Genomic DNA, 13,199 nt, shown 5'->3' with positions numbered 1-13,199 from the left:
GATGTCATTAATAAATAAGTTGAACAATATGGGACCCAGCACAGAACCCTGAGGCACACCGCTCATTACACTAGCCCAGTCTGAAAAGGTGCCATTTACAGATACCCTCTGGATACGTTCCCGTAGCCAGTTCTCTATCCACGTACACACCACCTCATCTATGCCCATAGCCCTCAGCTTGTGTAGCAAGCGTTTGTGTGGTACCGTATCAAAAGCCTTTGAGAAATCCAGATATACCACATCTACCGGCTTACCTCCGTCCATATCTCTACTCACCCCCTCATAAAAAGTTAGCAGGTTAGTCAGGCAGGAACGGTCTTTCCTGAACCCATGCTGATTGTCATTAACTATCCCGTTTTCCTGAACAAATTCTACCAGATAATCCTTTATTATGCCCTCTAGCATTTTACAAACTACCGATGTTAGACTGACCGGCCTATAGTTCCCAGGTTGGCACCTAGCCCCCTTTTTGAATATTGGGACTACCGTAGCCCTCCGCCAATTTATCAAAACTATATAATATGAGGACCTACTTAAACTATCCATTTAGTTTGCATCCGGTCAGGCAGGCCCTTCTACTACAGTATATATCTAAAGGCAATTGTACAGTCAGATTGTGACATGTGTGGTGAGCTTAAAGACTAAATTTAACAAAATGTAATGGCTTTAAGCCATAAAATACCCCTCAATACCAGTGTAAAAATAAAAAGGCAGCTCAGGCTGCAATATTCACCTGCAATCCAGAGCTGTGCCCCGCAGTACTGCCTTATCGCCACAAGATGTCCTCAGTCTTCCAAGTTGAGTTACACATAGGGGGTTATTCACAAAGCTGCAGAAGGCCGCCTTCAGCTGCTGTACGGGCTATTGTGAATAGCCCGTATAGCAGCCCTTCGGTTCGACTGAACCAAAAGGCTCCGGCGTCCGAAGAGAGCCGAAGGATCAGCCGAAGCTACAGCTGGCTCCTTTGTGAATAACCCTGCTCATCTAATTCAATCAAAAGACTGAGGACATACTAGGAATGCAGGATGTCATGCAGGAGGTCATGGACCTGCCCCCTGAGTGGGTGTCACCACAGCACTCTTTTCCTTCATAGCATATTAATACAGAGAGTGGCGCTGATGTTCACATGACTGCCGATAGCAGGAGAAAAGGCAGAAGAACACCCAGTGCATCATGTGACCGGCCTGAACATTGAACAATTGCATGCTTCTTGCAGAGTATTTTCTGACCGTTTGGTGGATTCCTCCGACACAGAAGCTTTCGTTGGCATCCTGAGCGAAAAACTGGGCTCCCTCTTCGACCTCACGTACCACAACCTGTGCCCCAGCAAACAACCACCAGTGTTTGGTAGGTAACATTCAAGCTGACCAGTAGCCAATCGGTGAGCTGCGCCTGGTAGTAAAAGTCCAAGTAGAGCTTTATGTATCAATGTGTTCTTACTACCAATCAGCACCAGACCTGCTTTAAAGGTTTACATTTTATTGGTGTCTTTAATTCTGAAACACCCTGACATTTAAAGTGTGTCTAAAGCCAAGAGCACCAATGTAATATTTTGCTGATTACTAGTCCTTAGATGAGGCGGCTGCATTCGTTTCACGCTTTTTCCCTTTATTTTCACCTGGTGACCCTGCCAGTAACACTTCCTGTCCTAGGGTGACAACGCTCATGCACTCTACTGTACCTTGTTGTCACATATCTCCATAATATAAGGGGAAGTGTTCTGTAGTCCACAGAGATAGCTGGGATAAATACTACGACAAAGAGCAAAGAATGCTCGCAAGGTTTCTGGCAGGATCAACAGGTATATTCTGCACTTATAGAACAGATATAACAAAATGCTTTCAATTATATTTTTAACAGACCAAAAGGGACCAAATAAGAGAAGTTCATTGTTGGGCATACATCCACTTTAATGCCCCCAAGGGCCATTTTTACAAACACAATTGGTAGTTCATCTACAGCTCGGCACAGCCTTGGATGAAGATGACCTCTTCCCTATATTTGCACTCTCTCCCTTTTGTTCTGCAGGCGATTTTATGCGGGAGCCCCCCGTGTACGAGGACATCACCGACTTCGGCGCCCTGAAAAAGTTCATGATGAACCAGCTGGAGGAACAAACTCGGCAGCCCGGGACCGCGGCCAAGAAACTCGTCCTGTTCACCGACGCCATCCAACACGGTATGTCCTGAGCTGTGTGCTAAATACCAACAGTCACAATACTAAATGCAGAACGAGGGGGCGACTGTTTATCTGTGGGGGCCAAAGTTCTCAGTGGTCCGATGAGAGGCGTGTGGGGAGTCCTTGGTGATCACCTGTGCCTCTGTGGAGGGAAGTCACTCTCCTAGAAGGATGTACCACCATACAAAGACTCAACACATTGGTGATGGTTTCGTCAGAGTGAGCCGGATCATCAGCAGACATGTGCACCGGCAAGAAAATAGTTTTGTTTCGTTTTCATTCGGATTTTGCGTTATTTCGGGTTTTCGGGTCCGAAAGTCAATTCGTTTTGGGATTCGGATTCAGACGAAATTCGTTAGCGGTACTCTTTATGAAACTTCGTTGCGGCAAAGTGACATTAGAGAAATGTTTTTTCATTTTTCTTTTACAGACTGTAGAAGAGGGGGAAAAAAAGCGTAAAAGTGCGGTGTGTTTATTTACTTTGCCTTTTAACCCTTTTAGTGAATGGGTAGGGGTACTTACTCATTCACAATGATTAAGCAGGACCCCAATGCAAATAAGCCCCCTTGCCCGCAGACCCCCACAACCACCAGGTCAGGGTTGTGGGGAAGAGGACCTTGTCCCCATCGGCATGGGGGCACCCTCCCAATGCCGAGGGCACGTGGCGAGGTAAGGCACAGGGGGGCACTCGATCGCCACCCCCTTTCCTACCCTGCCGGGCCTGTGCTCGGATCAAGGGTCTGGTAGGAATGTTAAGGGGGTCCCCACTTTTTTTCCCCCCATTTCCCCCTTCAAATTCCTACCAGACCTAAAGTAACATTCCTTCCAGACCTAAAGGGTCTGGTATGAATCAGGGGGGAACCTCACGCTTTTTTTTTTTTCCTCTTCTGCAGACTATAAAAATAAAAAAAAATTCTCTGTCACTTTGCTGCAACGATATTTCGTCCACAAACGAAATTGCATACAGACTACCGCTAACGAATTTCGGAATGAGAAATTCAGATTCGTTTGCATTCGTTATATCTGGAATTCGGATACATCCGAATCTCTGAATTTCCGAAATGTCGTCTGAATTTCGACTCGGAACGAAATGTATCGCACATGTCTAATCAGCAGCAGTGATGGTGTTATAGGTACAGCTGTGCTTGAACTATATAAGACAGTGAATGATGAGACAAAATGGCCGCCTGTGTTTTTTAGGCCCCGGTTTGTTGCTAGACTCAGTGTATCCATCCAATGGACATTACCATTGCTCCCTGGACTGCTTCTATGTTTAAACCCATTTCCTATGATGATGTCCAAGCAGAGGATTCATCTTCTTTTGCCTTTTGCAGTGATCAGAATTGTGCGGGTGATTGGCCAGCCGCGAGGGAACACGTTACTGGTCGGCATCGGTGGTAGTGGGCGGCAGAGTCTGGCACGGCTGGCGGCCTATATCTGCGATTACAAAGTCTTCCAGTTGGAGGTGACGCGTGGATACCGCAGGCAAGAGTTCCGCGAAGGTGAGGGGGGACATGACTGACTCACGTTGAGGAAACTTAAAGAGCACCTGTCCTTATTTCTTTACCTCCCTAATGAACTGGAACATCATTACTGCCAGGCAGGTAGCATATCTGGAAATGAAGCCGGCAGTGGAAGCCTCCAGGTTTCTCTTAGCACAGGTCTCCTTTAAAGTCTATATAAACCAACGAACACAAATGTCATATATTGCAGCTTACCAGTCCTCAGATGTGGTGGCCGCATTCGTTTTATTTTTTCAGACTTTCTTTCCCTTTATTTTCAGCTGGTGAACCTGCCAGTCAGTCACTTCCTGTCCTAGGGTGACCACGCTCAGTCAGTGTACTGTATCTGTGGAGGAGCAGGGTTGTAACCCTAGGACAAAATACAGGACTGCATTCATTTGAATCTTTTTATATCTGCCTGAAGTTCAGCTTTAGTTTCCATTGTGTTTTTCTCCTTTTTTTATTTGTACTAACTCTCTACGCGCTCTTTTCTCTTCCTCTCTCAGACATTAAAAAACTGTACCGTCTGGCCGGCGTAGACGGGCGCCCCTCTGTCTTTCTCCTGACGGACACCCAAATCACAGACGAGTCTTTTCTGGAGGACGTCAACAACATCCTGAGCTCCGGAGAGGTCCCCAACCTGTACAAGGCGGATGAGTTTGAGGAGGTACCTTTGTGTGTTGTGCCTCTTCCTGTTCTGTGTCATTGCAATACCTGCGTTCTCATTATCGGTCAGAGATGGTGCAAGCACCTTGAGCATGCCTAGTGATCGCCTGGTCTGGTGCCACACATGGAGGGCACGAGCTCAATGGCAATGGCTTGTATACATCTTGCTGGGGTTTGTGGGCTCTTAGGATATTTGGAGAAGGAACTTCCATAAAGCACCTTCTGCTTTCACTTGCCTGCGCCAGTTTTTGCTGGATACTTGTGCCAGGGTCACTTTAAAGAAGAACAATCGCAAACATACCCTTGTAATGGGGCTACCTCTGCACTGCAAGGGTTAAGTGCTTGTTTCTTCTACGGGGCCTAAATAAAGCCCCGTAGAAGATACCCGATATTTGGTTCAAAGAACCATTGACGTCATCAAGTCTAATGCAGGTCCATTGACCTCCATGGGAATGCCGAGGGACATTCCATAGCCAAAGTGGAGGGGTAGAGAGGTGAGTGCTGGAGGGGTAGAGAGGTGAATACAGCTTTATTTGAGCCCAAAGCCTTCAGGCCAGTCTTGGGACATGAATGGCACTCTTCTGATCTTCTTCAGCGTTGGTTGGTCCTTGATGACACATCATTAAACTGTGAGTGCAGGACCCCATGATGATGCCGCCTCAGGGGTGGCTCCACAACGCCCTACACTCACAGTATGTCCTTGGTTTTTAGGGTTCAATGACACTTGGCGTTATTTAACCTGGGAGACTGAGGACATTTTCTGGCAGAGAGCAGATGCTGTGAAAGATGCCATCAGGAAGGAGGTGAGTATTGCAGTCAGAGCCCCAAATAGACCTCCCCGCTTTCCCTTTGCCCCCATGCCACTAGAGAGGAGGTGAGTATTGCAGTCAGAGCCCCAAATAGACCCACCCCCTTTCCTTTTGCCCCCATGCCACCAGAGTCCCCCCTTTCCTTTTTCTCCTTGCATGTTTTCTTTGCTTTTTTTCTACTTACTCATTCCAGATTTCTTCAGCCCGGTCACATAACACCATAGTGACCCCTTCTCCGGGCTGGGTGACCCTTACTAATGCAGTACTAACGTTATGATGTCAGTGCCACTTTCTGCATCCGTGCACTGTGAATAAATAGGGAGCCGTGGTGACGTGCCTTCAAAGGGTTCATGACGCCATACACTCACAGTATGTCCTCAGTCTATCAAGTTAAATGAAGCTGGGAGTCATTCAACCTACAAGACTGGGGACATCTAGTGGCAGAGGAGAGGTACCGCAGGGAGGAGGTGAGAATTGCAGCCGCAGCTGCTTTTATATTTTTAACACTGACTGGGGTTCTTTTTTCAAATATAAAAAAAAAATTGCCCAGCCCAGAGTTCGACTTTAAGGTTTTTGGGAACTTGATTACTAAAATCTCTTCGAAGCTTCAACGTTATTCTCATTTCAAAAGTCGTATTCAACCTCTATAGATCTAAAATAACCCCTGGTGATCCTGCTATGAAAGTCTTCATTTAGACACTTCCTTTTATAGGGTAACAACGCTCTGTCCCTGTTCCCCATATGTGCTTCTGCGTTGCCACCCTGTTACATGCAGCCCCGGCAAAGACTGCAAGCAGCTCTGCTGACACACATTGCGCAAGAATCATCTACTGTGGTCACTGTCGGAAAACCTGTCCTGATATCTGACATGCAGCAGTTGCTGGAATATTTTATTTAAAAATGTTGATGGTTTATTATGCACAGTGCTAGCTAATCCCTCTCATCCATCACCCTATAGATCCGGAGCATTCTACAAGAGCAGGCTAAGGAGGAGGGTATCCCGGACACTCCGGAGAGCCTCTTTAACTTCTTGATTGAGAGAGTGCGGAACAATCTTCACATCGTTCTGTGTATGAGCCCGGTGGGAGACCCATTCAGGTGAGGACAACTTACTTACAAACGCCTGGGTTGTGAGAGTGGGTGGGACCACCTGCTGCAGGCTGCAATGGTGATGGAGCCACAGCCATGACGTAACAATGTCGCCAAGATGCATTGGAGTCAATGGGTAAGGAGAAATTAAGGTCGTTTTTTGTGGTTTATAACTCAGCAGCGCCCACCTGCCGAAGTTTTTTCCTGGGCTTCCCGATCATGTGATCACTGTGATTGGCTGCAAGGGGAACACACAAAAGAACACCGCACCTCCATGGCTCAGGAAAGGAATGAGCTGGGTGCTTGCTGCCGGGGACACATCCTCGTTCCAATTTTAACCTATTCATACAGAAGAAAAGCCGGCCGCACACCGTATTCTACTGGGATAGTTTCTTTAAAACTTGTACCACGTCACTGGTGTCCCACACAAGGGCCGCCCCCTCTGACAAGTTTCACCCAATCACAGACTTAGTCATAGTGATTGGCTGTCACATTGATCACGTGATTGGAAGCCCGTCCTACCAGCACCCATCAGTAAACTGGAGCGGTCGTCAACAAGGTCACAGGGCCGGGGGGGAGCGCGCATTTGAGTGTCATACTACATGGTTGTTGGTTGGTCAGTAAGGAGTTTGTACAATCAGATTGTACCGCCTTTGGAGAGCTTGAACTATAAATCTGAGATATATTTCTTGAACCTTCGAGTATCTTTAGATATTTTGTATGTGTGACTTGACACATCTCCACAATATGAAGACGGCAATATTTATGTCCACGTCTTCCACAGGAACCGCATCCGCCAGTATCCGGCACTGGTCAACTGCACCACCATAGACTGGTTCTCCGAGTGGCCACAGGAAGCTCTGCTGGAGGTGGCCGAGAGATATTTGGAAGGGATGGAGCTTGGAAACTTGGAGGGGGTGAGTTTTACATGTATGAGTCTGAAAGTTATTAAACCCTCATTTGTTTTTGCATATATCTACGGATTGCAAGCAGTAGATATATGCAAAACAATAAAAAATAAAAATGCAAAAGTTTAATACTTTAATACGTCTCCGCCGCGAGCTCCCGTCCCAACATCTGAAAATGTCTAGGGCGGCCGCAAAGGATACTGGGGCAGGCGCATGCGCAGTTCAGATGTTTGGCCGGGAGACGAGGAGAGACACAAGGTAAGTCTATGGAGCAGCGTGCACCCGCACAGACACCGTGGGACATGAGCGAAGAGGAGGACAGAGGAGTCAGCGCTGGATCAGAGACTGGCACCAGCGCTGGAGGGACAGCTGAAAAGGACAGGAAAGAAGAAGATGATCGGATTAAGAGACATAATTTCAGGTAAGTCTTTACACTAACATTGGGGGAGGGGGAAAAAATAGCCTTTAATGTCACTTTAAGCTGACTATACATGGCTCAAATTTTGGGCGATTCCTGCTGAATCAGCCAAAATATGAGCTCTGGGTGGCCCCGTTGGCCCCATCTAGCTTGAGAAACTTCAACTAAAAAAATCAAAGAAGGTGGATGGAGAATTGTTGGCCAAACAGTGACTACATCCAGTCATATGCCACCACTGAAGATTCCTCCATCCACTCTGTTTAACATGGGTGGAGGAACCGATTCAACATCTGTGCGTGAGCCTAACTCAATGAATGAATGGAGCTGCTGGTGCTGTATTTACCCGTCTTGGTTTCCCTTGTTGGATGCTGCGCTCCCATCTTATGTGTATTCACCTCTTCTCTGTTATCCCGAATTTCCCTTCTCTATCCCCCTCCCGCAGATCAATGGGAAGGTGGCCAGGATCTTTGTCACCATGCATCGCTCGGTAGCAGAGTACTCCCGCAAGATGAAGCTGGAACTAAGGAGACATAACTACATCACCCCCACCAGTTACCTGGAGGTAGTGTCCCGGTACAAGAGGTAGGTCCTTCCTTTATCCCGTTCATCTCTGGACTTGTAGGAGGCCATTGCTCTTGTCTGAAAATTCAATACTTCATTGGGCTTACCTGTCATTTCCCAAGCAGCCACAAGGTGTAAAGTGTATCTAAATCCCAAAACAAATAATGTCATATATTGCAACTAACCAGTCCTTAGAGGTGGTGGCTGCATAAGTTTTCAAGCTAAGAACATTTTCCGCAAGAATAGAAAGTTCCTGTTGATCCTGACCGGAATGCTGTGTGGTTGTCACTTCCTGTGAGCTGAAAAGACAGCAGAAATATTCTTATCTGTCTTTCTATCATCCACTGATGGACACAGCTTTATGACAGGGTTATACTGCCATATACAGGAGAAATGGACACTAAGCACATAGAATACTGAAGGCCAGCCCCCAAGGAGCTATAACCCCTTCCACTTGCTCAGTTTTCCTTACCTCTCCGTTTCCTGTTAAACTCTCTCCACTACAGCAGTGAGTGCTTCTTGTGTTCTATTTTTTTATTCATCATCAGGCTTCTGTGTCCCAGATCTGTAAGCTTGCTGGTCTTCTGTACATAACATTTTCTACGTTCTGTAAGGTTGATGGGTCTGTTTCGGCAGATACTACTTTTGGTCAAAAGGTTCTGCAAGCAGCTAGTTATTGCCCTTGGTTCCCCTTTTGCTTTGGTTTCTCTTGCTGGGCTTGGTGTGGCCGCCCCTTGGTTTGGACTGCTCTTGGATGTCCCTAGGTTGTTTATTATCATCAGCTAGTGTCCCTCAGTGGACAATAGAGTAATAGGATTTTTATACTCACCTTAATATCCTAATCTCAGATTCCATTGAGGGACACAGGTCCGTCCTCCGATGTTCTCATTTTCTCTTTGGACTGTTAGAACAGCTGAGCAGGTGGGAGGAGTTATAGCCTCAAGGGGGCCGGCCTTCGATTTTCTATGTGCCTAGTTTCCATTACTCCTGTTGACAGCAGTAGGACCCTGGGTTGCCTAATTATTATCAAGCTGTGTCCCTCAATGGCCAATAGAGGCAAACCTTAACAAACCCTTTGATTGAACAACTGAGCAGGTGGGAGGAGTTATAGCCTCAAGGGGGCCGGCCTTCATTTTCTATGTGCCTAGCATCTATTCCTCCTGTTGCTGGCAGTATAATCCTAGGCTGCTTAATTATTATCAAGCTGTGTCCCTCAATGGACAATAGAGGCAAACCTTAACAAACCCTTTGATTGAACAACTGAGCAGGTGGGAGGAGTTATAACCTCAAGGGGGCCGGCCTTCAGCTTCCTATGTGCCCAGTGCCTATAACTTCTGTTGCCGGCAGTATGACCCTGGGTTGCTTAATTATTATCAAGCTGTGTCCCTCAATGGACAATAGAGACAAACCGTAACAAACCCTTTGATTTACCTCAGACCATAGTTGATGGTAGATATAAAGGAGATTGGTCAGATTGCATAGTGTATGCTCAACTTTAAGAGGGTCGAACAATCGAATTGTAACATGTATGGTCAGATTTACAGTGCCTACGTGCCTACGCCTTCCAATGATGACACAGAGTGTCTAAAACTGGACAGACACCTTAACAATGTAGTTTAACAATCTCCTTTAGATTTACCAGAACTATGTACCTTGTACCTGGTCATACAGTGTTCATATTATACAGTTGTTTGTAGATCCAAAGGATTTTAGACATTCAAATTGTAACATGTATGGTCATCATAAACCATTCCAAGACATCACACAGCGTCAGACCGACGTCCGCGTCATTCCGTCAGTGCCGCTCTCAGCAAATCTGCCGCTCCAGGCAAACGCCTTGTTTGCCTCGCGGCAGATACGCCCCTGGCAGCGCCTCTAAAAGTGAAGGAAAAACTGTAGCAACCTATTAGCTGCTACCTGTCATTTTCAATGTTTGCACATTTTCTTTTTATGCAACGCTGAAAAAAATAACAAACAAAACAAATGAAAGTGGAAAAAAAATGTAATGATTATTGTCAAAACAAATATAAAAATCTACTGAAAAATATGAACTAAGGGGAGGAGGGAAGGAAGGAGTTAATTCGGGCCGATTGGGGTTAACTATGGGTTAATAAGGGGTTAAACAGGAATACATTTTATTTGAAAACATGTTGTTACTTAGAAGCTTCCTTTGATCTACATATAAATGAAATAGTAAATACAGCGTACCAATGCATTGATTCATTGTATTTGCTCAACTACCCTTGTAGACCATCTGCAGCTGTCATTTTACATAGGAGCTGCTGTATGTTGACAGCCGGCAATTGCTGGTATTAGAGGCAGCTGCATTGGGAGCGGAGCTGGACGTAAAAGATGTCTCCTAAGAACTTTGTTAAAGTGTTTCAGGACGTATCTCTTACATTCAAAATCTTCAAGTGGTTAAGCTTTTGGACAATAAATCTCTATTATTCAATGGACTATCTGCAGCTGTCATTTTACACAGGAGCTCCTGTATTTTGACAGCCGGTTATTGCTGGTATTAGAGGCAGGGGGAGCAGCTGCATTGGGAAAGGAGCTGGACGTAAAAGATGTCTCCTAAGAACTTTGTTGAAGTTTTTGAGGACGTATCTCTTAGGCCCCGTTCACATATAGCGACTTGTCGCCGCGCGATTTCTGCCGCGATATCGCGCATTTTTGCCGCGCGATATTGCGAGAAGTCGCCGGCCAATGCTATTCAATGGAGCTGTCTTAACTCCATGTCGCGCGTCGCGGTCGCAAGTCGCTTCTACCGGGCCCTTTTTTCTGCGGATTTTGCGCGATTTTGCTTTTTTCTATGGAGCCCGACGGAGAAGGTTGCGCTACTGTCGCTGGATCGTCGCTGGAACGTCACCCCGAAAGTCGCGCTATCCCGGCCGCTGCAAAGGTATGTCCCTATATGTGAACGGGGTCTTACAGTTGAAGTGGTTAAACCTTTGGACAGTACATCTCTATTATTCTGTTGGAAAATTATAATATGTGTCTCTTTTTTTTTCTCTCTCTCTCTCAGGCTCCTGAACGAGAAGCGGACGGAGTTGGGAGACAAGGCCACCAAGTTGCGGAACGGACTCTTCAAGATCGACGAGACCCGAGAGAAGGTGGAGAAGATGTCCGAGCAGCTGGCCATCGCCAGGAGTAAAGTGGCCGAGTTCCAGAAGCAGTGCGAGGAGTACCTGGTCATCATTGTCCAGCAGAGGAGAGAGGCCGATGAGCAGCAGAAGGTCAGTCTGTACCAGACCTCTCTCCGGCCTCCTGCAGCTTCTGAGCTACAGTCTGAAATCGTTGTAAAAAAACAAATATGGATTTACCTGTGAACCCATCAATCGGGCTTTTATTTCTTATTATAGACACATCCCATCATGCATTGGGATTGTAGTGACAAATGTGGGCATTCATTGGGCAGGTCTGGAGCCAATGGGATGATGCAAGTAGGGGTGGGCGGAGCTGAGTGGAGATCAGCATAGACCGGCACAATGTTCCTGCTCTGTTAGAATAGTACCGCCCGGTGTTCCCTTCCACACTGACCAGATGAGGTCTCCAAATGGCCAACCAGACTAGAATTAGATGACACAAGGTTGTGCGTGGAGCTGGGTGGAGATCAGCAGAGACGGGCAAGGAAGTTCCTGCTCTGGTAGAATAGTACCGCCCGGTGTTCCCTTCCACACTGACCAGATGAGGTCACCGAATGGCCAACCAGAGTAGAGTTAGATGACACAAGGGTGTGCATGGAGCTGGGTGGAGATTAGTAGAGTCAGGCAGGAAGTTCCTGCTCTGTTAGAGTAGTACTGCCCACTGTTCCCTTCCACACTGACCAGATGAGGTCACCAAAATGGCCAACCAGACTAGAGTTAGGTGGCACAAGGGTGGGCATGGAGCTGGGTGGAGATCAGCAGAGACAGGCAAGGAAGTTCCTGCTCTGTTAGAGTAGTACCGCCCGCTGTTCCCTTCCATACTGACGCACTGAGGTCAGCAGAATCGCCAATCAAAATACAGAGGGGCGGTGAGGGGACCGGTCATCCTGCTGAAGGTAAAACAGCCACAAGTGTCCGGTCCCCGGGATGGGAAATATCAAATGCACAGACTCTGAAGGAGGACTTTTATCACATATGTGACTAGATTGATGCTTCTCGAAGGTGAATGGAGCTCACACTATTGCCGGTATACAGTAGATGTACCTAATAGATTACTGATTATAGATTTTGCCCCGGAGTGGGGCTTTAACAGTTACGTCCTAACAATGCTTTGCATCCCTCTCACAGACCGTCACAGCCAACAGCGAGAAGATCGGAGCGGAGGGGATAAAGTGTAAGGCTCTGGCAGACAATGCACAGAAAGATCTGGAGGAGGCCCTTCCCGCTCTGGAGGAGGCGATGAAGGTAAGGTCCAACTTTGCTTCTTGAACGTCGGCATGACGCTGTATTACATTGCGATGCTATTTAAAAGGATCAGTCCACCTTCTGCGGTAGAGAAGAGTTATCAAAGGCCACCTCACAAACCATCAAAGAATCCTCACAGACCATGCAAGGAAGAGGTCCTTACAGACTGAGACTCTGCACTGTATGGGAACCACCACTCATCTTAGATCAGAGGGAGTATCATCGCTAATAAAATCCAAAATATTAGTCGTAGGGAGATGAAAATTATTCTGCATGACGAGCTATTTGCAGATACAGGATGTGCTGGCCTTCGAGAACACACTAGGGTCTTACAAAATAGTTAAATGGGCCCTGCTTGTGGCAGCCATGTGGTGTTTCAACTCTCTGTGATTTGTATGGTGCGCTGGTGTCACTGACCTTAACCCTGACCCAGTCTTCAGAACTGACTAGTCCATACAACCTTCATATCAGTTGCGGTGTCACCTCCAATGGTGATGAGCCAAAAGTGTTAAAAGTAGAGGTGCACCGAAATGGAAATTTCAAAACCGAAATAAAAAATATCAGGCCGAAACCATAAATGTTTTTTATTTAAAAATTTTCAATTTTTTTTTTTATATTTTATTGTTTATAAACTTTTTAATTTTTTATATTTATTTATTCATTTTTTATTCATTTTT

The 13,199-nt window shown here is 46.4% G+C and overlaps 1 protein-coding gene across 1 annotated transcript in view; it reads left to right on the top strand.

The window, feature by feature from the left end:
* The window catches only part of DNAH2 (dynein axonemal heavy chain 2), a 197,087-nt gene that overhangs the window by 140,465 nt on the left and 43,423 nt on the right, over positions 1–13,199 (top strand). The window contains exons 54-62 of the mRNA XM_018572866.1: positions 1,217–1,347; positions 2,029–2,178; positions 3,513–3,680; positions 4,187–4,347; positions 6,114–6,253; positions 7,029–7,161; positions 8,013–8,152; positions 11,157–11,367; positions 12,406–12,522. Of these exons, the coding sequence (XP_018428368.1) occupies positions 1,217–1,347; positions 2,029–2,178; positions 3,513–3,680; positions 4,187–4,347; positions 6,114–6,253; positions 7,029–7,161; positions 8,013–8,152; positions 11,157–11,367; positions 12,406–12,522 (1,351 nt within the window). The remainder of the gene's footprint in view (positions 1–1,216; positions 1,348–2,028; positions 2,179–3,512; positions 3,681–4,186; positions 4,348–6,113; positions 6,254–7,028; positions 7,162–8,012; positions 8,153–11,156; positions 11,368–12,405; positions 12,523–13,199) is intronic.

This window comes from Nanorana parkeri, unplaced genomic scaffold (assembly GCF_000935625.1).
Source record: "Nanorana parkeri isolate BGI_ZX_2015 unplaced genomic scaffold, ASM93562v1 scaffold2150, whole genome shotgun sequence".
NCBI lineage: Eukaryota > Metazoa > Chordata > Amphibia > Anura > Dicroglossidae > Nanorana > Nanorana parkeri.
This window is presented reverse-complemented; position numbering and strand designations above follow the sequence as displayed.